This window comes from Salmo salar, chromosome 17, assembly GCF_965601325.2.
Source record: "Salmo salar chromosome 17, fSalSal1, whole genome shotgun sequence".
In the NCBI taxonomy this organism is placed as follows: Eukaryota; Metazoa; Chordata; class Actinopteri; order Salmoniformes; family Salmonidae; genus Salmo; species Salmo salar.
Window position 1 is genome coordinate 55,971,331 of NC_138307.1, and position 25,873 is coordinate 55,997,203.

The 25,873-nt window shown below is 46.5% G+C and overlaps 1 protein-coding gene across 1 annotated transcript in view; it reads right to left on the reverse strand.

Moving 5' to 3' along the window:
- LOC106576188 (calcium/calmodulin-dependent protein kinase type 1D) overlaps nt 1-25,873 on the reverse strand; it is a 63,786-nt gene that overhangs the window by 4,839 nt on the left and 33,074 nt on the right. The window contains exons 2-7 of the mRNA XM_014153167.3: nt 20,016-20,147; nt 16,900-16,974; nt 7,458-7,596; nt 6,887-7,013; nt 3,569-3,644; nt 1,635-1,747 (exon numbers count right to left, since the gene is read on the reverse strand). Coding sequence (XP_014008642.1) covers nt 1,635-1,747; nt 3,569-3,644; nt 6,887-7,013; nt 7,458-7,596; nt 16,900-16,974; nt 20,016-20,147 — 662 coding nt within the window. The remainder of the gene's footprint in view (nt 1-1,634; nt 1,748-3,568; nt 3,645-6,886; nt 7,014-7,457; nt 7,597-16,899; nt 16,975-20,015; nt 20,148-25,873) is intronic.

The following is a 25,873-nucleotide window of genomic DNA, read 5'->3' on the forward strand; positions in this document are numbered from 1 at the left end:
AACAAGCAAAGCGTCATTAGAGACAAAGTGGAGTCGCAATTCAACGGCTCAAAACACGAGACATATGTGGCAGGGTCTACAGACAATCACGGATTACAACAAGAAAACCAGCCTCGTCGCGGACATCAACGTCTTGCTTCCAGTCAAATTAAACAACATCTTTGCACACTTTCAGGACAATACAGAGCCACTGACACGGCCCGCTACCAAAGACTGTTGGCTCTCCTTCTTCGTGGCCAACATGAGTAAAACACTTAAACGTGTTAACCCTCGCAAGGCTGCCAGCAAAGACGGCATCCCTAGCCGTGTCCTCAGAGCATGCGCAGACCAGCTGGCTGGTGTGTTTACGGACATGTTCAATCAATCTCTATCCCAGTCTGCTGTCCCCACATGCTTCAAGATGGCCAGCATTGTTCTTGTTCCCAAGAAAGCTAAGTTAACTGAACTAAATGACTATCGCCCCGTAGCACTCACTTCTGTCATCATGAAGTGCTTTGAGAGACAAGTCAGGGATCAAATCACCTCCACCCTAACTGACACCCTAGACCCACTCCAGTTTGCTTACCGCCCCAATAGGTCCACAGATGACGCAATCGCCATCACACTGCCCTATCCCATCTGGACAAGAGGAATGCCTATGTAAGAATGCTGTTCATTGACTACAGCTCAGCATTCAACACCATAGTACCCTCCAAACTTGTCATTAAGCTCGAGACTCTGGGTCTCGACCCCGCCCTGTGCAACTGTGTCCTGGACTTTCTGACGGGATGCCCCCAGGTGGTGAGGGTAGGAAACAACATCTCCACTCCGCTGATTCTCAACACTGGGGCCCCACAAGGGTGCGTTCTCAGCCCTCCCCTGTACTTCCTGTTCACCCCCGACTGCGTGGCCATGCACGCCTCCAACTCAATCATCAAGTTTGCAGATGACACTACAGTGGTAGGCTTGACTACCAACAACAACGAGACGGCCTACAGGGAGGAGGTGAGGGCCCTCGGAGTGTGGTGTCAGGAAAATAACCGCTCACTCAATATCAGGAAAACAAAAGAGATGATCGTGGACTTCAGGAAACAGCAAAGGGAGCTCCCCCCATCCACATCGACGGGACAGCAGCGGAGAAGTTGGAAAGTTTTAAGTTCCTCAGTGTACATATCACCGACAAACTGAAATGGTCCATGCACACAGACAGTGTAGTGAAGAAGGCGCAATAGCGCCTCTTCAACCTCAGGAGGCAGAAACAATTTGACTTGTCACTTAAAACCCTCACTAACTTTTACAGGTGCACAATTGAGAGCATCCTGTCAATGCTCATCCATATATTTTATACTTATATATTCTTATTCCATTCCTTTACTAGATTGTGTGTATTAGGTTTTGTTGTGGAATTGTTAGATATTACCAGTTAGATACTGCTGCACTGTCGGATCTAGAAGCATTTCACTACACTCATAATAACATCTGCTAACCATGTGTATGTGACCAATAGAATTTGATTTGACAATACACAAATTCCAAGAGGACGACATCACAGCATAGAGAAAGTAGCCATGGTGGTGTGGTGTCCATATGTGCCAGGTGAGAGGTGGAAGGGGCTCTGTCTGAAGGGGATCCTCACTCCATCACACACAGCTTACCTGAATCAGATATGTCGTCCCAGTACGGTGCGTCAAACTCGTAGTCTGCTTTGAGGATCTGTTCAAAGAGCTTGGAGTCATTTTCATCATAGAATGGAGGATAGCCACACAACCTGCAGACATAGACAGGAAGTGAGCTCATTAAAGTTAACACATGCATTCACTTCCTACTTCAGGGAATAGTTTACTTTTAAGATGATAATAGAATACCATGAGGATGAATGAGATAAATGCTTAAACAACTATTCAATTGATAACAATAAACTGACAAGGGTAATGTATCCTAAACCTTTTCTCTGTCTGCTCTCCTAACCTAATTCTGGACTAATTGAACTTCTTCAAGTGGCAAAACGATTTCCATAGAAAACATTAGCCGCCATTATGATCAAACCTCATTAAAAAGCCTTTCTCCATCAAACTCTGTTCTGCCTGATGTGGTCGCAATGAGCTTTTTGTTTTTGTGCTTTCACATTTGGTTAAAAGACTTGAACGTCACTCCCCCGCAGGAGCCCGAGCGATTATTCCCCCTGATTACCTGATGTGATCGCTTCACACCTGAGGAGAGACCCAACCAGGCATGCCGAGCCGGATTGTGTGGAGGTGCTCAGGATCAGCTAACGAGGTCCGAGGCCTGTTCTAATGGTGCTAATGGCTAAATGACAAGACGGGAGTAGCTCACTGATCACTGGGAACTCACTGAGGAAACATCAGGGGTCTACCATCCAGAACTGGATATTCTTGGATTTAATCTATTTACTTGAACTCTAAACACATATTTTGTCTAATTTAATATTGCCTAGGCTATTCACATGGATGTTTATGGACTACTTATTGAATATACACAAACATTCACAGTTTAATCCACCAGCTGGACTGACTGACAACGCTGTTTCTCAGACCATTTCTTTTCCTCCCTCACATGTGTAGAGGTGACAGGAGCGCACACCACACACACACACACACACACACACACACACACACACACACACACACACGCACACGCACACGCACACGCACCTCTAAGGACCCTGGTGACACCTAGTGATCCTTATATCCAAAGCTGTGTAAGCATGGAGAGTTACATAACAGCTACATCAATAAATGGACAGAGATGTATAAACAGGTGAAAATGGAGAACAGAGGATGTCTGAGCAATTGGGGTGGGAGAAGAAACAAGGGAAGAGGGGAAGGATGAGAGAGAACCAGAGGGCAGAGTCCGCTTTGCACATCACAGAGCTCATCTTGCGACAAACCATCGAGAGCCAAGAACAACACAGAAAGGGAGAGAGGAGCAAAAATGAGGAACGTTTTCAGCGGATGAGGAAGATTTGCACTGATGCTCTAACGACTGAGGTAAGGCACAGCTTTCTCTCCTTCTCACAGCCTTTATTGTTCTATTACCCCTATTCACCCTGTCCCTAACCCTGAACTCTAACCCCTAAACACACACACTTCTGGAACTCAGTCAGCGAGAGCTGAAACACACACAGCGCTAAATCTGCTCTCTGACTCAGAGGTTGTCCACACACAGACAGAGGGGTGAAAGACAAATGAAAAACAAAAGAGACATGTTGAAAAGCCAGTTTTTTCTCCTCAGAAGCACTATGTCCATACATGGTGATTGAGCAGAGCAGAGTGTAGCAGACTAACATCTGGGTCTGATGAAAGGAAAGAGAGAGGCATGATGTTGTGTCATTCTCCATTAATGGCCATTACAAAACACACAAACATCCAAGCACACACACAATATGTCAAACTTGTGTGAACTTGTGAAATGCATCTGCACTCTAGAAGACATGAAAATCACGGAGTGACCAAGGATCCAAACCAAGGCCCTCAGTATAAAGCTGTGAATTCTGCCCTCATGGCATTGACTGGGTATGGGAACACATAGCATGTCTGTAGGAGTTGTACAATAGACTGTAGATACTTACAGGATGTATGCAATGACTCCGATGGACCAGCAGTCCACTGCCTTACTGTAGGGCTTCTGAGCAAGAACCTCTGGAGCTGAGAGAGAGAAAGGAGAGAGAGAGAGAGAGAGAAAGGAGAGAGAGAGAGAAAGGAGAGATGTGTGACTTTGATGACATAACTGGAGAGAGACATGTTCTCCGTCCTAGATTACCCTGCTGTCGAGCCCAGAGCTGGAGCTCATCCTATCAGAGGCTGTGACCCCCCCCCCCCCATGATAACAGCCCAGCCAAAATAAAACTGAGATCACCCAAACAACAGTCGCCAGACAGAACAAAATCAAAGACTGAGGTAAATACAGATTACGGGAACAGGAAACACACACAGTCAGACACGCATAGATGCGTGTGCACAGAGAGGCTCAAATGTAATACTTTTTTCACTTGTGCTGGGCTGAGCGTGTGGGCTGAGCGTGTGGGCTGAGCGTGTGGGCTGAGCGTGTGGGCTGAGCGTGTGGGCTGAGCGTGTGGGCTGAGCGTGTGGGCTGAGCGTGTGGGCTGAGCGTGTGGGCTGAGCGTGTGGGCTGAGCGTGTGGGCTGAGCGTGTGTGTTGCGTATCTCCTTTAACAATATGGCCAACGTGTGTGTGTGTGTGTGTGTGTGTGTGTGTGTGTGTGTGTGTGTGTGTGTGTGTGTGTGTGTGTGTGTGTGTGTGTGTGTACGTGTACGTGTACCCAGTATGTGTATGCGTTTGTCCACTCTGACGGTGGGCCTGTCCAAACCACAGAGTCTGGTCTTAATTCAGCCATCCCAGGCACTAACCTTGGGCTATTCATAACTCAGGAATGCAGGCTTCTCAATGCCATCATCCAGGACCTGCTATATTTAGCAGCATTTCTAATGCAGCAACCATCACATTACAGCCTCTTAGAATGGAAAAGGCCTACAGCAGCCCACAGCAGATGGGCTGGAGGGAGGGATGGATGGAGGGATGGAGGGAAAAAACTGCAGTGGCCTCATCTCACGAGATTGTTGGATAGAGGGATGAGGAAGGAGAACAAAGGAGGGTCTGAGCATTTAAAGCCAATGTCATGTGGATGGGACAGTTCCAATGTCATTAACTAGTAAGGTGTTGTTCAGCTGGCTACAGTACACCGACTAAGCTTAAACAAGTGTCTGCTAACTGACTTGTGTGTCAATGTAGGAGCGTGGTTAGGACCCGGCAGATAAGACGTCAACATGATGAGTCTTCAGAGTGTCTGACTACCAGAGGCACCGTCCTACACATCTACATGATGAGTCTTCAGAGTGTCTGACTACCTGAGGCACCGTCCTACACATCTACATGATGAGTCTTCAGAGTGTCTGACTACCAGAGGCACCGTCCTACACATCTACATGATGAGTCTTCAGAGTGTCTGACTACCAGAGGTACCGTCCTACACGTCAACATGATGAGTCTTCAGAGTGTCTGACTACCAGAGGCACCGTCCTACACGTCAACATGATGAGTCTTCAGAGTGTCTGACTACCTAAGGTACCGACCTACACGTCAACATGATGAGTCTTCAGAGTGTCTGACTACCAGAGGTACCGTCCTACACGTCAACATGATGAGTCTTCAGAGTGTCTGACTACCAGAGGCACCGTCCTACACGTCAACATGATGAGTCTTCAGAGTGTCTGACTACCAGAGGTACCGTCCTACACGTCAACATGATGAGTCTTCAGAGTGTCTGACTACCAGAGGTACCGTCCTACACGTCAACATGATGAGTCTTCAGAGTGTCTGACTACCAGAGGTACCGTCCTACACGTCAACATGATGAGTCTTCAGAGTGTCTGACTACCAGAGGCACCGTCCTACACGTCAACATGATGAGTCTTCAGAGTGTCTGACTACCTGAGGTACCGTCCTACACATCAACATGATGAGACTTCAGAGTGTCTGACTACCAGAGGCACCGTCCTACACATCTACATGATGAGTCTTCAGAGTGTCTGACTACCAGAGGCACCGTCCTACACATCAACATGATGAGACTTCAGAGTGTCTGACTACCTAAGGTACCGTCCTACACGTCAACATGATGAGTCTTCAGAGTGTCTGACTACCAGAGGTACCGTCCTACAAGTCAACATGATGAGTCTTCAGAGTGTCTGACTACCAGAGGCACCGTCCTACACGTCAACATGATGAGTCTTCAGAGTGTCTGACTACCAGAGGTACCGTCCTACACGTCAACATGATGAGTCTTCAGAGTGTCTGACTATCAGAGGTACCGTCCTACACGTCAACATGATGAGTCTTCAGAGTGTCTGACTACCTGAGGCACCGTCCTACACGTCAACATGATGAGTCTTCAGAGTGTCTGACTACCAGAGGTACCGTCCTACACGTCAACATGATGAGTCTTCAGAGTGTCTGACTACCTGAGGTACCGTCCTACACATCAACATGATGAGTCTTCAGAGTGTCTGACTACCTGAGGTACCATCCTACACGTCAACATGATGAGACTTCAGAGTGTCTGACTACCAGAGGCACCGTCCTACACGTCAACATGATGAGTCTTCAGAGTGTCTGACTACCTGAGGTACCGTCCTACACATCAACATGATGAGTCTTCAGAGTGTCTGACTACCTGAGGTACCGTCCTACACGTCAACATGATGAGTCTTCAGAGTGTCTGACTACCAGAGGTACCGTCCTACACGTCAACATGATGAGTCTTCAGAGTGTCTGACTATCAGAGGTACCGTCCTACAAGTCAACATGAAAGGTTCTGTCATGGAAATAATGTAAAACATCTGTCACACACACACACGTCAGGGATGCAGTATATAAATCCCCATGTCTGGCACAGGGATGGCAGTCCTCTGGCGCGTAGTGCACTGCAGTAGAGCGCCCCGCCATGTTGGCTGTCTGACTCAGTCGCTCTGTTAAAAAGGGGAAAGCAGGCGACTGGGGGCAGGGTCTGTCAGCGTGTGATAAGACCTTCTTACTCCAGAGGCAGGATGTCTGTGTGTGTGAGCTGCACACAGATGTGCCCTCTCCCATTGCAGACACATAATTAAAGCAGTGTGATTTTTCCTACAATATACTATATTATAAAGTGTGTCACTTATGTAAAGCACAGTGATGGCATCACACTCAGTAAGAGTGAACACAATGTAGTCATACGACTTTTGGAAAGGATGGTAGCTTAAAAACCTAAAAGGCGTAAATTTGCTTCCAGTATTAACACTTCAGTAGCTGATGACCCAAGGTATATTAACAAGTGGCATTAACTTCTAAGTCAGGATATTTAAGATTAAAGGGGTGGGGGAGGCATCTCTTACCCACGTATCCCGGCGTGCCGCACGCGGTTGACATGACGTCCCCGCTGCCCTCCATCTTGGACAGACCAAAGTCACTGATCATGATCTTAGACTCGTCCTGGGGGTTAAAATACAGCAGGTTCTCTGGCTGGAGAGAGAGGACGGAGGGAGAAAGAGAGAGATGGAGCAATAGATTGTGATTAACACGCTCCCTCTATCACTCAAACTGAGCTCTCCCATCCTTTGATCTCTTTACTTACATACATACCCTGAACATACTGTAGATATAAAACGGTAATCATTTGTTAGGTAGTCTCTAACCGACCACACAATCCAGTTATGTTGCTGTCTGTTTTATGAGGCCATATGACCATACTCCTCTCTCTCCGGGGATTCTGCTCTGTGGTATATTTCCCAGAAGCCACTGCGTGTTGTGACCCGCTGAGTGGCCCAAATCACAAACGCATGCTGCACCTCACCACCGCAATGAATCATGGTCCATAAAACACAAGTGATCCGCACATGTCGAGATGCAGTGTGTGTTTCAGTGTGTGTGTGTTTCAGTGTGTGCGAGCGTGTGTGTCACCATCACCTTCAGGTCTCTGTGGACGATGCCCAACTTGTGGAGGTAGTCGACAGCGTCTAGCACCTGTCTGATGAGAGTACTGGCATCTTTCTCTGTGTAGAACCCCTTCTCCACGATACGGTCAAACAACTCACCTCCCGACACTCTGTAGACACAGACAGAGAGGGCTCAGTAAACCAGGTAAGTAAAACAGATGTGCACACACGCAGACAGGGAACCTGTTATAAGACAGATCCACTGAGACTTTATGAGCTACACGAATCTGCCTCCATTCAACCGTGTGTGTGTGTGTGTGTGTGTGTGTGTGTGTGTGTGTGTGTGTGTGTGAGTGTTTACCCCACAGTGGTGAGTGCTTTGGCCCATGCCAACCCTCTGTGCCAATAAATGTAACCCTTCATGCGCCATACTATCACGACCAATCAAAGTGCACCATACAGTCTAAAACGAACTGTATAGGGAGAACTGTAGCAGAGAAACAGGACAGGAGATGGGAGGGATACAAAATCTGAACAAAGAAACTGAGAAAAAGGTGCCTCATTTTTCTCAGGCCAGAGATTCACACCGTGGAGGATAGTTAAGCTTCAGAGTGTGTGTGTGTGTGTGTGTGTCAGACGGTGCCCTTGCTGTTTTACAGGTTTGTTTTAAGACTCTACGCCAGATTATGGGGTTTTTAAAGCGCCAGAACAGCCACAGGCCCAAAGCTGAACATCCCATAACTTTCCTCAGTCCTCAACAGCTAGCTGGCACAGGGCAGTATAGATGGCTGCTAAGCACGAATCTAAGGACAGATTTGTAGTCTGTCCGGCCGTCCCTTATGGTTATGGAAAGGGTAAACTGATCCTGGGTCTGCCACTAGCAGAACAGCTCAGTGCACTGGTCATTAGCTTAGTGGCACTCCGCTGTATGTGAGCAGGGTGTTGTCACTGCGTAGCACTGCAGAGAACCTATGTAATACTGTAGGTCTCTGGCTGACTGTGGAGGTAAAGCAGCTTTCTGTCACATTCCACCACAAGGGGGAGTAGCCAACCACTCATCTCTAATAGTGCCACAGTCCGTAAAGACTAGTTCTGAGGGAGGAAGGGAGGAGATAGGGATTACACTATATTAGGTTTAATATGCTTTAGAACGAAGAGATATATTGAAATGCCTAGTATTTACGGTAAGAACATTAAAGAGGTAGAATCTGTCTCTTATGACTGTCTCTCTTGGTATTGACAAGCACAATATGGAAACAATGGAGGAAGGACATTTTGCATTTCCACAGGTACACAGCTCCCTCTCCTGGTTCCTGTATTGACCCCATCGACTGCTTCTGTTGTCTCGCGCTCTCATGTTTGACATGTCCCCTGAAGGCATCTGGCTGCAGTCCTATAAACACCATATTGATAGACAGCTGACCTTCAATAGAACGTCGTGTCACGCCAAGGGCTACCAGGAATCAGCGGTGACAACAAGTACTGTTTTGATCCGCTGATGTTAGTACTTTCATATTGACCCAATAAAGTCCCTCCCTCCCTCTCTGTGTATGGCGTTTGGGAGGCAGATGTACTGTGCCTTCTTCCTCAGTACGGAGTTGACAGATTGTGCAGCAGGAGCCTGAGGGGCTGCTCCTCTCCTCTGATCCCCATGGGGGAGCTGTAACCATGATCCTTACTGGTATTCCTATTAACCCACACACTGAACCTAAAACAGCCTCAACTAGATCTCTTATTGTCTTCTAGTTACTCTCTGAACCTAAATACTGATCTTGGATCAGCTTAAATCAAATCTCAATTCTAACCTTATCCGCCATAAGATACAAACATAACTATCAATATAAAATAACAACCTATATACTACACAAGAACAACCAGGTTCACTGCACCTCTCGTTGCTGCGCTGAGGGCGATTGATGGAGAATGAGCATAGGGTCAAATATATCTGTTTCTCTCTAAAACTGCAGAGATTGGCATTGGACGAATATTGAATACACAAACAAAAAAGCACATGCGCGCACGCACGCGCACACACACACACACACACACACACACACACACACACACACACACACACACACACACACACACACACACACACACACACACACACACACACACACACACACACGGAGTGAGTGTGAATCTGGGGGCATCGTCACACTGACAGATCAAATAAGAGCATGAAGAAAGTTACATTCTAAGGAAGTCTCTGAAAAAAGGAGATAAGAAATTAATTGCTAATCCGCTCCGCTCTCTCTCGTCCTTTCTCTCCTTCCTCTCTCTCACTCTCTCTATCCCCACGCTCCATCTCTCCCTCTCTATCCCCACGCGCCATCTCTCCCTCTCTATCCCCACGCTCCATCTCTCCCTTTCTCTTCTCTCTCTCTCTATCCCCACGCGCCATCTCTCCCTCTCTATCCCCACGCTCCATCTCTCCCTTTCTCTTCTCTCTCTCTATCCCCACGCTCCATCTCTCTCTTTCTCTTCTCTCTCTCTATCCCCACGCGCCATCTCTCCCTCTCTATCCCCACGCTCCATCTCTCCCTTTCTCTTCTCTCTCTATCCCCACGCGCCATCTCTCCCTCTCTATCCCCACGCTCCATCTCTCCCTTTCTCTTCTCTCTCTCTATCCCCACGCGCCATCTCTCCCTCTCTATCCCCACGCTCCATCTCTCCCTTTCTCTTCTCTCTCTCTATCCCCACGCGCCATCTCTCCCTCTCTATCCCCACGCTCCATCTCTCCCTCTCTATCCCCACGCTCCATCTCTCCCTTTCTCTTCTCTCTCTATCCTCACGCGCCATCTCTCCCTCTCTATCCCCACGCTCCATCTCTCCCTTTCTCTTCTCTCTCTCTATCCCCACGCGCCATCTCTCCCTCTCTATCCCCACGCTCCATCTCTCCCTTTCTCTTCTCTCTCTCTATCCTCACGCGCCATCTCTCCCTCTCTATCCCCACGCTCCATCTCTCCCTTTCTCTTCTCTCTCTATCCCCACGCGCCATCTCTCCCTCTCTATCCCCACGCTCCATCTCTCCCTTTCTCTTCTCTCTCTATCCTCACGCGCCATCTCTCCCTCTCTATCCCCACGCTCCATCTCTCCCTTTCTCTTCTCTATCTATCCCCACGCTCCATCTCTCCCTTTCTCTTCTCTCGCTCTATCCCCACGCTCCATCTCTCCCTTTCTCTTCTCTCGCTCTCTCTCTTCTCTGCCAACAGTGACTTGTTAAATTTTTCAGCCGAGACGAGCGTGGAAGGGAATGACAAGCAAAAGGCTAAGCTGACAACACACACACACGTTGGCTGGACATAACGGTGTGGTAGTGACGGAGGAGATGGGCCACCATCCTGCAGGGTTGCGTAACCATTTGCGTAGGGAGACCATGGCAATCAGACAGGAGGCAAATCTACTTCCCTTTCAATACACACACACACACACACACACACACACACACACACACACACACACACACACACACACACACACACACACACACACACACACACACACACACACACACACACACACACACACACACACACACACCATACTGTAGGCACACACACACTAATTGTGCACACATACACTCACACACACTATTGTAATTCCATTTGGTCTCACTCACTTCTGTATCGCTCTTTCTTGCCATCTCTGTACCGTTCTCCATCCCTTTCTCTTCCTTCACCCCACCCCCCCTTGTCAGAACAGTATCAAATCGTCCCTTTATCTGAGTATATTCTGAACTGTACAGTGGCCCTGTGTGCTCCTGCGTGGTTGTCTGGCTCAGCAGTGCAGTGGTAGGCAGGTAGATTCAGCTGTGGGATGATTTTTTCGTAGAGGATGGTCGGGGGGCCGGAACACAACTATAATAATGGATGCACTGCAAATTAACCACAACTAAGCCCCAAAAAAGAGAGTATTACTATAAAAGAACAATCATTTCATACCTTGATTAAATTGAGACACGATCACATCTGTTTTATTCGAGGGAATACACATTTTTAGCTGAATTCCTGGTGATTTTACAGCATTTGTTTGACCAAAAACTAAAATCCTGCGGGTCGCTTGTTGCCGACCCCTGCTGTAGTGTTTCCTACAGTAAGGAAGTCTCTCTCTCGACATGGTTGTAGATGACTGTAGACGGCAGCTCTTCATCCACCCAGAGATGGAAGCGTCACACCAGACCTAACTAATCACAGCTAGATCGGATGACATGACAACCTCCAAGCACAGATGCCGTTAAACCAAACCCGACGTGTCAAACTCAGAGCCAAGTTAAATCAGATATGTCAAACTCAGAGAGAGTGCAGGTATATCAGACCTGACGTGTCAAACTCAGAGCCAAGTTAAATCAGATATGTCAAACTCAGAGAGAGTGCAGGTATATCAGACCTGACGTGTCAAACTCAGAGCCAAGTTAAATCAGATATGTCAAACTCAGAGAGAGTGCAGGTATATCAGACCTGACGTGTCAAACTCAGAGCCAAGTTAAATCAGATATGTCAAACTCAGAGAGAGTGCAGGTATATCAGACCCGACGTGTCAAACTCAGAGCCAAGTTAAATCAGATATGTCAAACTCAGAGAGAGTGCAGGTATATCAGACCTGACGTGTCAAACTCAGAGCCAAGTTAAATCAGATATGTCAAACTCAGAGAGAGTGCAGGTATATCAGACCTGACGTGTCAAACTCAGAGCCAAGTTAAATCAGATATGTCAAACTCAGAGAGAGTGCAGGTATATCAGACCTGACGTGTCAAACTCAGAGCCAAGTTAAATCAGATATGTCAAACTCAGAGAGAGTGCAGGTATATCAGACCTGACGTGTCAAACTCAGAGCCAAGTTAAATCAGATATGTCAAACTCAGAGAGAGTGCAGGTATATCAGACCTGACGTGTCAAACTCAGAGAAAAGTTTAATCAGACCACACCTGTCAACCTCTGAGGATGATTCATATCCAGGCAGGATCACAGGGGGCTGGTAAAGACGGCAGACCTGGTCCAATGTTCCTACTCGGAGGTGACGCGTGATACACGGATGATAGGTACCGACCCAGAGCTCAGATGAGTACTGCGATTCCTACCTGCTGAGGTGTTATTCCTGGTTCTAACAAGTTAAGCCCTGTCATAAGTGGAGTGAGGTGACCTTTCACCTCTGTATCCGTGGTAACAGAGCCTGATATGAGAAAGTGCCTTGCTGCAGAAGAGACGGGGAAAATCATTTCACACCTGCTGCAGGTGAGGGGAGAGGTCAGGGGTAAAGGTGAGAGGAGGGGTGAGAGGTGGGGAGGAGAGATGAGGTGTGAGGAGAACAGGGGTGAGATAGAAGAAAGGAGAAGAGAGACATGAGGGGAGGATGAGAGGCAGAAGACTGAAGTGAAAGACGGTTCTGATGGGTGGGTGTTTTTCTCCTCTGTTCTCAATTCAACATCCTGTTAGCACTGAAACTAATAACATTAAGTGTGCCGTGACTCTGCAATAAACAAAATGAAATGATCAAAGTTAAGAACTGCTCTACTTTCCTGCACACACACACACACACACACACACACACTTACATAACTCACAACACATTTGAATCCATAACTCACACGCCCTCCTCCACAGACTGATATAACTCCAGCTGATTAATATGGCCAGGAGTGCATAGTGGCACGTTAGCTTTGCTGTAACGTTAGACTAACGTTATGTAAACGTTAGCTGAGCGCTACGAGCCAGGTCCCATTCCCTCTCCTGTCGACCGTCTTAATGGAAGTCTAATTGGAGTAATGAGGGCTTATAAAGTGTGTGTATGTGTGAGTGTGTAAGCTAAAACCGTCACCCCCCTGCCCCATTCCTCAGTGCTGAGTCAGTCTGAGGGTACAGCAGGTCAGGTCAGTGAGCGAGACAGACAGTCAAAGAGAGAGACAGAAGGAGAGAGACGGGACAGACACAAAAAGATGATAAGAAGAGACAGTAAGAAGTAGGAGGGGGGAAAGAGAATGACAGGAATTAAGATCAAGAAATAAGGCTAGATGAATGGAGGAGAGAGAGACAGACAGAGAGAACTTACAGCTGCATGATCAGGTAGAGGTGGTTGAACGGAGAAGAGACAGACAGAGAGAACTTACAGCTGCATGATCAGGTAGAGGTGGTTGAACGGAGAAGAGACAGACAGAGAGAACTTACAGCTGCATGATCAGGTAGAGGTGGTTGAACGGAGAAGAGACAGACAGAGAGAACTTACAGCTGCATGATCAGGTAGAGGTGGTTGAACGGAGAAGAGACAGACAGAGAGAACTTACAGCTGCATGATCAGGTAGAGGTGGTTGAACGGAGAAGAGAGAGACAGAGAGAACTTACAGCTGCATGATCAGGTAGAGGTGGTTGAACGGAGAAGAGACAGACAGAGAGAACTTACAGCTGCATGATCAGGTAGAGGTGGTTGAACGGAGAAGAGAGAGACAGAGAGAACTTACAGCTGCATGATCAGGTAGAGGTGGTTGAACGGAGAAGAGACAGACAGAGAGAACTTACAGCTGCATGATCAGGTAGAGGTGGTTGAACGGAGAAGAGAGAGACAGAGAGAACTTACAGCTGCATGATCAGGTAGAGGTGGTTGAACGGAGAAGAGAGAGACAGAGAGAACTTACAGCTGCATGATCAGGTAGAGGTGGTTGAACGGAGAAGAGAGAGACAGAGAGAACTTACAGCTGCATGATCAGGTAGAGGTGGTTGAACGGAGAAGAGAGAGACAGAGAGAACTTACAGCTGCATGATCAGGTAGAGGTGGTTGAACGGAGAAGAGACAGACAGAGAGAACTTACAGCTGCATGATCAGGTAGAGGTGGTTGAACGGAGAAGAGACAGACAGAGAGAACTTACAGCTGCATGATCAGGTAGAGGTGGTTGAACGGAGAAGAGACAGACAGAGAGAACTTACAGCTGCATGATCAGGTAGAGGTGGTTGAACGGAGAAGAGAGAGACAGAGAGAACTTACAGCTGCATGATCAGGTAGAGGTGGTTGAACGGAGAAGAGAGAGACAGAGAGAACTTACAGCTGCATGATCAGGTAGAGGTGGTTGAACGGAGAAGAGAGAGACAGAGAGAACTTACAGCTGCATGATCAGGTAGAGGTGGTTGAACGGAGAAGAGACAGACAGAGAGAACTTACAGCTGCATGATCAGGTAGAGGTGGTTGAACGGAGAAGAGACAGACAGAGAGAACTTACAGCTGCATGATCAGGTAGAGGTGGTTGAACGGAGAAGAGAGAGACAGAGAGAACTTACAGCTGCATGATCAGGTAGAGGTGGTTGAACGGAGAAGAGAGAGACAGAGAGAACTTACAGCTGCATGATCAGGTAGCGGTGGTTGAACGGAGAAGAGACAGACAGAGAGAACTTACAGCTGCATGATCAGGTAGAGGTGGTTGAACGGAGAAGAGACAGACAGAGAGAACTTACAGCTGCATGATCAGGTAGAGGTGGTTGAACGGAGAAGAGAGAGACAGAGAGAACTTACAGCTGCATGATCAGGTAGAGGTGGTTGAACGGAGAAGAGAGAGACAGAGAGAACTTACAGCTGCATGATCAGGTAGAGGTGGTTGAACGGAGAAGAGAGAGACAGAGAGAACTTACAGCTGCATGATCAGGTAGAGGTGGTTGAACGGAGAAGAGAGAGACAGAGAGAACTTACAGCTGCATGATCAGGTAGAGGTGGTTGAACGGAGAAGAGACAGACAGAGAGAACTTACAGCTGCATGATCAGGTAGAGGTGGTTGAACGGAGAAGAGACAGACAGAGAGAACTTACAGCTGCATGATCAGGTAGAGGTGGTTGAACGGAGAAGAGAGAGACAGAGAGAACTTACAGCTGCATGATCAGGTAGAGGTGGTTGAACGGAGAAGAGACAGACAGAGAGAACTTACAGCTGCATGATCAGGTAGAGGTGGTTGAACGGAGAAGAGAGAGACAGAGAGAACTTACAGCTGCATGATCAGGTAGAGGTGGTTGAACGGAGAAGAGACAGACAGAGAGAACTTACAGCTGCATGATCAGGTAGAGGTGGTTGAACGGAGAAGAGACAGACAGAGAGAACTTACAGCTGCATGATCAGGTAGAGGTGGTTGAACGGAGAAGAGAGAGACAGAGAGAACTTACAGCTGCATGATCAGGTAGAGGTGGTTGAACGGAGAAGAGAGAGACAGAGAGAACTTACAGCTGCATGATCAGGTAGAGGTGGTTGAACGGAGAAGAGAGAGACAGAGAGAACTTACAGCTGCATGATCAGGTAGAGGTGGTTGAACGGAGAAGAGAGAGACAGAGAGAACTTACAGCTGCATGATCAGGTAGAGGTGGTTGAACGGAGAAGAGACAGACAGAGAGAACTTACAGCTGCATGATCAGGTAGAGGTGGTTGAACGGAGAAGAGACAGACAGAGAGAACTTACAGCTGCATGATCAGGTAGAGGTGGTTGAACGGAGAAGAGACAGACAGAGAGAACTTACAGCTGCATGATCAGGTAGAGGTGGTTGAACGGAGAAGAGACAGACAGAGAGAACTTACAGCTGCATGATCAGGTAGAGGTGGTTGAACGGAGAAGAGAGAGACAGAGAGAACTTACAGCTGCATGATCAGGTAGAGGTGGTTGAACGGAGAAGAGACAGACAGAGAGAACTTACAGCTGCATGATCAGGTAGAGGTGGTTGAACGGAGAAGAGAGAGACAGAGAGAACTTACAGCTGCATGATCAGGTAGAGGTGGTTGAACGGAGAAGAGACAGACAGAGAGAACTTACAGCTGCATGATCAGGTAGAGGTGGTTGAACGGAGAAGAGAGAGACAGAGAGAACTTACAGCTGCATGATCAGGTAGAGGTGGTTGAACGGAGAAGAGACAGACAGAGAGAACTTACAGCTGCATGATCAGGTAGAGGTGGTTGAACGGAGAAGAGACAGACAGAGAGAACTTACAGCTGCATGATCAGGTAGAGGTGGTTGAACGGAGAAGAGACAGACAGAGAGAACTTACAGCTGCATGATCAGGTAGAGGTGGTTGAACGGAGAAGAGAGAGACAGAGAGAACTTACAGCTGCATGATCAGGTAGAGGTGGTTGAACGGAGAAGAGAGAGACAGAGAGAACTTACAGCTGCATGATCAGGTAGAGGTGGTTGAACGGAGAAGAGAGAGACAGAGAGAACTTACAGCTGCATGATCAGGTAGAGGTGGTTGAACGGAGAAGAGACAGACAGAGAGAACTTACAGCTGCATGATCAGGTAGAGGTGGTTGAACGGAGAAGAGAGAGACAGAGAGAACTTACAGCTGCATGATCAGGTAGAGGTGGTTGAACGGAGAAGAGAGAGACAGAGAGAACTTACAGCTGCATGATCAGGTAGAGGTGGTTGAACGGAGAAGAGAGAGACAGAGAGAACTTACAGCTGCATGATCAGGTAGAGGTGGTTGAACGGAGAAGAGAGAGACAGAGAGAACTTACAGCTGCATGATCAGGTAGAGGTGGTTGGAACTCTCATAAATGTCTTCCAAAGCCACTATGTTCTCATGCTTGATTCTGGAGGGGACAGAAAACACAGACAATGTTAGTCTATTAGTCATGTACAACTATAACCCCTTAAACAGATTATCAGATCCCAGACTATCTACACCCCCTTTACCTCAGCTCTAGAGTCATCTCAAACACTTACTAAACATAAGCTCTCTCTCCCTCTGTCTCTCCCTCCCTCCAACACCATACTCAGGCCTTGCCATGGTAACTGCTCCATGGTGAAAGTGCATAATGTGTACACATGGGACATGCTTGTGCTGCTGGGGTGGTGGTGGTGGATGTATGCATGTGTGCCTCATGACCCGTTTGCCGATGATGTTATTGCAAGGGGGAATAATACTGTACATACCTGGCACGCACACACACAGGAAGCGTGAGCAGGTGGGGAGTTCAGTACGTACATTAGCAGTGTGTGAGATCTCTGAGCTCGTAGCGAGCGGTGGAGCGTAGAGATATGAGTCATAGACAGTCTGAGGAAAGATGGCTGAGATGAGAACACCAGGGAGAATGATGTGTGTTTAAACTCTCTCTGGGATCATGGAAGGATAAAGCAGATATGAACCTAAGAGTAGAGAGAGGATTCCTGATCTCCTCTCATTACATGACAAATCCTTCCACAGTTAATGCCTTATTATTTGACAACTGATTCTCTGTCTTAGAGAAGGCTGTGTGTGTGTGTTTGTGTGTGTGTGTGTGAGAGAGAATCCCTGTCGAGCGGCAGTATCCAAATAAACTAGTAGGCGACAGAGTGGGCAGAGACTATGGCACGACACTATACCCCAACTTCACATAAAAAGGGAGAGAGCCTGATCATATCTTTGTGAATGTGTGTGTACCAGTTCTCTATTTTTGACGCATGTGTGTTTCTGAATGTGTGTACACACATGACCACTTGAAGTGTATACATATATACTACAAAAGTATGTGGACATTTGCTCGTCAAACATTTCCTTCCAAAATCATGGGCATTAATATGGAGTTGGTCCCCCTTTCGCTGCTATAACAGCCTCCACTCTTCTGGGAAGACTTTCCACTAGATGTTGGAACATTGCTGCGGGGGCTTCCATTCAGCCACAAGAGTATTAGTGAGGTCGGGCACTGATGTTGGACGATTAGGCCTGGCTCGCAGTCGGCGTTCCAATTCATCCCAAAGGTGTTCTATGGGGTTGAGGTCAGGGCTCTGTGCAGGCCAGTCAAGTTCTTCCACACCGATCTCAACAAACCATTTCTGTACGGACCTCGCTTTGTGCACGGGGTCATTGTCATGCTGAAACAGGAAAGGGCCTTCCCCAAACTGTTGCCACAAAGTTGGAAGCACAGAATTGTCTAGAATGTCATTGTATGCTGTAGCATTAAGATTTCCCTTCACTGGAACTAAGAGGCCTAAAAAACAGCCCCAGACCATTATTCCTCCTCCACCAAACCTTACAGTTGGAACTATGCATTGGGGCAGGTAGCATTCTCCTGGAATCCACCATTCCCAGATTACTCAGACAGATGGTGAAATATGATATATCACTCCAGAGAACGCGTTTCCACTGCTCCAGAGTCCAATGGCAGAGACATTTACACCACTCCAGCCGACGCTTGGCATTGCACATTGTGATCTTAAGCTTGTGTGAGGCTGCTCGGCCATGGAAACCCATTTCATGAAGCTCCTGACGAACAGTTCTTGTACTGATGTTGCTTCCAGCGGCAGTTTGGAACTCGGTAGTGAGTATTACAACCGAGGACAGACGATTTATTCACGCTACGCACTTCAGCACTCGCCGGCCCCGTTCTGTGAGTTTGTGTGGCCTACCACTTCGCTGCTGAGATGTTGCTGCTCCTAGAAGTTTCCACTTCACAATAACAGCGTTTACAGTTGACCGTGACAGCTCTAGCAGGGCAGAAATTTGATTAACTGACTTGTTGGAAATGTGGCATCCTATGACGGTGCCACGTTGAACGTCACTGAGCTCTTCAGTAAGGCCATTCTACTTCCAATGTTTGTCTATGGAGATTGCATGGCTGTGTGCTTGATTTTACACACCTGTCAGCAACGCGTGTGGCTGAAACAGCCAAATCCACTCATTTGAAGGGATGTCCACATACTTTTGTATAAATAGTGCACATGAATGACAATGTTTGGGTACGAAGCATTGACCCTGAGGAGGTGTGTCTTGTGACCTCTGCAGGCCATATTAGCCTGTCAATCAGCTGGTTGCCAGGAGATGCTGAGAGTGGCAAAAACCCGAAGATCAAACATGGAACGCGTCAGAGGCTAGCAAACACCCCCCTCCACTGACTGGATCACCGTGACAACACCGATCCCGCATGAATATTGTCAGGGTCAGTGGTGTCTCTCCTGTCCCTAGGGAACACGCATGGTATACTGCAATAATAACACCAACACATACTGTAGCCGCCTACTTCTGGACAGTGAGTGACTGACTGAGTGAGTGAGAGAGTAAGTAAGTCAGACCTTGTGGAACTACTGAGCATTGGGCCAGATCCAAGGTGATATCTGACCACACACACACACACACACACACACACACACACACACACACACACACACACACACACACACACACACACACACACACACGCCCAAGCAGTGGAGAGGGATTACTGTATTATCCAGTGACGTGGAGATGCATATCTTTGGTTTTATCCCCTGGTGTGTGTGTGTGTGTGTGTCTGTGTTCATACAGGTCTCTACTCAGCTACCTGACAATATGTATGAATAATACGTGTAAAATACATAATGTGTTCCTCGCTGGAAGAAAATATTAGAAGGTACATTCAGAACAGTATCAGTGCTTAGGACACAAGGTCTCTAAGCAAAGAAATAGAAGACAGAGAGGATGTTTTCTATAGTCGCTACCTACCTTAATCTCCTGTTCTGTCAGTGTGAGACTGTGGACCTTGACCTAAAGATAACACTGAATGGGGGGTAGTGGGAGGGAAGCGAGCGTGATGCGCGGTGGTGAGGGGTGGCGGTGTTTCCGTTCGGTCGCCAGGGTAACAGATGTTAGGGAGCAGTAGGTAGGTGGGAGACTTACTTGCGGAGCACGTTGATCTCGTTCTCGATGCTGCTCTCTTTCCCCTTCAGGGCCTTCTTGGGGATACACTTCACAGCAAACATCTTCCCTGTAGACCTCTCCTGGGCCAACACCACCTCAGAGAACGCCCCGCTAGGAGAGAGAGAAAGAAAATATTTGATTAATCAATTAGCAATTGTGTAAGACAGTTCAACACAAGTACAGATACTAAACACAGACATGAAACAGCAAAACAAGTTAACAAGGTTTCCATGAGAGAGCAAGAGAGAGGTGGCAGAGGGGAGCTACAGAGAGCTGGATGAAGCTTAGTTCATCAATGCAGTCTCAGCTCCATGAATCTCATTGTTCTCTGTCCAGCTCATCTGAAACCCTCCAAACCACTCACTCACTATATCACCATCTATAACACACTTCACAGCCACTCAGATATCACTCTATCGCTCTCTCCATCGCTGTCTCCCCCCTCTCTCATTTCTCTTTATTTATCACTCTCATTGTCCTTCACTCATTGTTTCATGTTCAATCGCTCTATAATATTCTTGATCTCCTCCTTATCCCATCTCTCTCTCTCTCTCTAGTTCATATTCTCTCTCTCTCTCTCTAGTTCATGTTCTCTCTCTCTCTCTCTAGTTCATATGTTCTCTCTCTCTCTCTCTCTAGTTCATATGTTTTCTCTCTCTCTCTCTCTCTCTAGTTCATATGTTTTCTCTCTCTCTCTCTCTCTCTCTCTCTCTCTCTAGTTCATATGTTTTCTCTCTCTCTCTCTCTAGTTCATATGTTCTCTCTCTCTCTCTCTCTAGTTCATATGTTTTCTCTCTCTCTCTCTCTCTCTAGTTCATATGTTCTCTCTCTCTCTCTCTCTAGTTCATATGTTTTCTCTCTCTCTCTCTCTAGTTCATATGTTTCTCTCTCTCTCTCTCTCTCTCTCTAGTTCATATGCTCTCTCTCTCTCTCTCTCTAGTTCATATGTTCTCTCTCTCTCTCTCTCTAGTTCATATGTTTTCTCTCTCTCTCTCTCTCTAGTTCATATGTTTCTCTCTCTCTCTCTCTCTCTCTCTCTAGTTCATATGTTCTCTCTCTCTCTCTCTCTCTAGTTCATATGTTTTCTCTCTCTCTCTCTCTAGTTCATATGTTCTCTCTCTCTCTCTCTCTCTCTAGTTCATATGTTCTCTCTCTCTCTCTCTCTCTCTCTAGTTCATATGTTCTCTCTCTCTCTCTCTCTAGTTCATATGTTCTCTCTCTCTCTCTCTCTAGTTCATATGTTTTCTCTCTCTCTCTCTTTCTAGTTCATATGTTCTCTCTCTCTCTCTCCCTCTCTCTCTCTAGTTCATATGTTCTCTCTCTCTCTCTCTCTCTAGTTCATATGTTTTCTCTCTCTCTCTCTCTCTCTAGTTCATATGTTTTCTCTCTCTCTCTCTCTCTCTCTAGTTCATATGCTCTCTCTCTCTCTCTCTCTCTCTCTCTCTCTCTCTCTCTAGTTCATATGTTTTCTCTCTCTCTCTCTCTCTAGTTCATATGTTCTCTCTCTCTCTCTCCCTCTCTCTCTCTAGTTCATATGCTCTCTCTCTCTCGCTCTCTCTCTCTCTCTAGTTCATATGTTTTCTCGCTCTCTCTCTCTCTCTAGTTCATATGTTTTCTCTCTCTCTCTCTCTAGTTCATATGTTCTCTCTCTCTCTCTCTAGTTCATATGTTTTCTCTCTCTCTCTCTCTCTCTAGTTCATATGTTTTCTCTCTCTCTCTCTCTAGTTCATATGTTCTCTCTCTCTCTCTCTAGTTCATATGTTCTCTCTCTCTCTCTCTCTCTCTCTCTCTCTCTCTCTCTCTCTCTCTCTCTCTAGTTCATATGTTCTCTCTCTCTCTAGTTCATATGCTCTCTCTCTCTCGCTCTCTCTCTCTCTCTAGTTCATATGTTTTCTCGCTCTCTCTCTCTCTCTAGTTCATATGTTTTCTCTCTCTCTCTCTCTAGTTCATATGTTCTCTCTCTCTCTCTCTAGTTCATATGTTTTCTCTCTCTCTCTCTCTCTCTAGTTCATATGTTTTCTCTCTCTCTCTCTCTAGTTCATATGTTCTCTCTCTCTCTCTAGTTCATATGTTCTCTCTCTCTCTCTCTCTCTCTCTCTCTCTCTCTAGTTCATATGTTCTCTCTCTCTCTAGTTCATATGTTTTCTCTCTCTCTAGTTCATATGTTCGCTCTCTCTCTCTCTCTCTAGTTCATATGTTCTCTCTCTCTCTCTCTCTCTCTAGTTCATATGTTCTCTCTCTCTCTCTCTCTCTCTAGTTCATATGTTCTCTCTCTCTCTCTCTCTCTAGTTCATATGCTCTCTCTCTCTCTCTCTCTCTCTCTAGTTCATATGTCTCTCTCTCTCTCTCTCTCTAGTTCATATGCCTCTCTCTCTCTCTCTCTCTAGTTCATATGCTCTCTCTCTCTCTCTCTAGTTCATGTTTATTCTCTCTCTCTCTAGTTCATGTTTATTCTCTCTCTCTCTAGTTCATGTTTATTCTCTCTCTCTCTAGTTCATGTTTATTCTCTCTCTCTCTAGTTCATGTTTATTCTCTCTCTCTCTAGTTCATGTTTATTCTCTCTCTCTCTAGTTCATGTTTATTCTCTCTCTCTCTCTAGTTCATGTTTATTCTCTCTCTCTCTAGTTCATGTTTATTCTCTCTCTCTCTCTAGTTCATGTTTATTCTCTCTCTCTCTCTAGTTCATATGTTTATTCTCTCTCTCTCTCTCTCTAGTTCATATGTTTACTCTCTCTCTCTCTAGTTCATATGTTTATTCTCTCTCTCTCTCTCTCTAGTTCATATGTTTATTCTCTCTCTCTCTCTTCTCTAGTTCATATGTTTACTCTCTCTCTCTCTCGTTCATATGTTTACTCTCTCTCTCTCTCGTTCATATGTTTACTCTCTCTCTCTCTCGTTCATATGTTTACTCTCTCTCTCTCTTGTTCATATGTTTACTCTCTCTCTCTCTCTCTCTCTCTCTCTCTCATATATATATCTCTTCCCACTTCCTCTCCTTCTCTCCCTGCCCCTCCCTCACCTTGTTTTCCTGCTGCTTTCTTCTTGTTAGCTCGGTAGGAAATCAAATTTCATATCTGGTTTGCTTTCATTCATCAGCTGACTAATGGTCCATGCTGATATGTCAATCAGCAATGAAGGAACGAGGGGAGAGACAGGGTACACATCCTCCCTCTTCCTCTCCACTATTATTCTATTCTTCCGTTCCCCGCCTCTCCTCTTCCCGCTCTCGTCTCTCCTGCCTTTGGGACATGGTGCTGGTTATGAATTAATTCATACTTCCTTCCTCCTTTCTGTCCTTCTATTTCACTCTGCTGATGGCCTTTACATAAGGCACAACAAGCATGACAACATAATTTTGGAAAGTGTACAATTTTAGTAATACATTATTAATATAACCTTGGTAATATTCAACCTATCTTAGTGTGTGTGTGTGTGTGTTTAGTGCTATAGTCCAGATAGCACTAGAGCCATTTAGAAGCCCCCATTTGTTGATGACCGCCGACTCCAAGACATCACCATCTGACACTACACTGAAAAGCTCGAAAAACACTGACGCAGAGATAAAACAGCAATGCAGGCCTGTCGCTATGCTGCGCGCACACACACACACACACACCCCTTTCATGTGTGATTCACAATTACAAACTGGATAGTTCTGGTTCCACTTGATGGTTGGCCGATTATTCACAAAATCATGGTCTCAGAGTGTTCGCTCGGTATCGCACCCGTTTCAATTACTATTGCAGAGACATAACAGCCAGGCATTGTTCAGTAAAGCACAAATCATTCTCATACATCTCCCTCCTCAGTCCTTCTCTTTCCTTCCTTTGTCCTAGCCTCCATCGTTATCCTCTCTTCCTCCATTTCTCTCTCTGTTAGAATCCTCCCCCCCTATATTCTTCTCACGTTTATCACCAAAAGATTATTCCCTTCTCCACACCTCACCTCCTCTTCTTCTCTCACTCCCTCTGCCCTTTTGCTGAGTTGCTCACACATCTGTCACACTGGCAGCTGATCTTATCGGGTGTTCAGGTCTCTTCATGTGAAGAAGGTTTATTCTCAATGGAAACTAGTAACAGACCCATTGAAGCTAATCAAAGCACACACAGCCTTATAGAATACTGTAAACACATTAAAACAATCTGTGATTAAGCTGGGTGCTGGTCATGTCACTTTTACTCAGTGCATGAATGAATGAATGAAGCGAGAGCACACACACCTGCTACACACCTTACAGAGGGGTCTGAACTGAGCTCCAAACTGTACTAAGATCTCCTGCTCCCTAATCCACCATAATCCCTCTCCTACCAGCATGACCTGGGAGCACATACATACACAGGCAATCCCTCTTACCCAGGGCGAGGTCACCCAGCCTCCACACATCTCCCTGGGCTGCGAGAGCCAGCTGGTCCCCCACCCATACACATACACACACATACACACACATACACACACACTCGCTGGTCTGTGTAAGCAGCAGTCCCATTAGGAAGGCTAGGACTGGGTCACCTTCTCTATATACTATGAATGTGGATTTAGTCACTGCCCAGGGAGAAGGAAAGAGACTGTGAAACCAAAAGGCCACAAAAGACAGGGAAGGAAAGAGAAGACAAAACAAAACAGGAGATAGAGACATATACAGTAGAAATGGGAGAGAAGAGAGGGAGGCAAGCATGGGTGAATCCTGTAATTGATCGAGAGAGAGAATCCTGTGTGTGGGTTTGAGACAGAAAAGAGCTGTAGGTGTGAATGAGACCAATAAGAGAAAAGCTGAACGGCGGTGCTGCAGTACAACAAAGACAACCTTTAAAGCATTCACACAGAACAGAGATAGAAGCGAGTTGAATAGAGCCACCACAGGGCACATACAGTATAGTATCAACCCTGCGATTGGCTGGAAATCTCTCTTTTTATAAACAAATTTGGACAGGGAGCAGAGGGATAGTGTAATACAGCATCTCCCCAGCTGTGTTCACACACAAAGGGGCTTTGAGTGTGTGTGTGTGTGTGTGTGTGTTATTGGGGGTTGACTAGGTGTTATGCAGTTCAAGTTCGGCCCTGCTATTGCAGTTGATGGCGACATTGGGCAATTGCATTTCCTCAGGTGTATAAACCTGGGTAATTGTCTCAGCGAGGCTCCAGTGGGTCTGTGATGGCATTGAATGGAAACTACATGGGCAGCCTGCAGCCAGTGTAGAGTGTGAGTGTCACTCTTAGACAGATATCCATTGTGGCAGGTCCTCTTGGTTAACGGGGGCCCAATTGAATAATGCTGGCGCTAAGTGATCTCTCCTACAGAGACAAAGATAGGCTCTCACATGGGAGAAGCACGCACAGATAGACATGCACACGGCTGTGTGATGCATGTGTGAGTGTGTGTAAATATTTTCCCAAGGCAAGAGTTGTCAAAATCAGACACATCCTGGGTTTCTCCTCTAAAGGAGAGAGTCTTTGTCTCAGAGAGAGATAACTATAATAGACTCACAAGGTGACAGTGACAGTGACACAATAACACTGATACAGACATGCAGGATTAGTGGCTTCCCCATTAAATACAGTGGCATTAGGGGGGCCGATTGAGTGGATGCTTTAACCCTCCTGTGACTACAATATCTAGAAGCCTCCATTGTCATTCCATTCCATGCCTGTGCTCAGCTGCAAGCTGTAGTGCTTGGCTTCCTCTGAGCAAGTGTCAGAAGCGTTTTGCATTTTTAGATGATCATTGATTTTGTATCTTTATTTTAGTAACTTTATTTATAGATACAGATATAACAAAAACAGTACAACCCCCAATTCCTCATTCTCCCAAACATCCATCCATCCATCCATCCATCCAT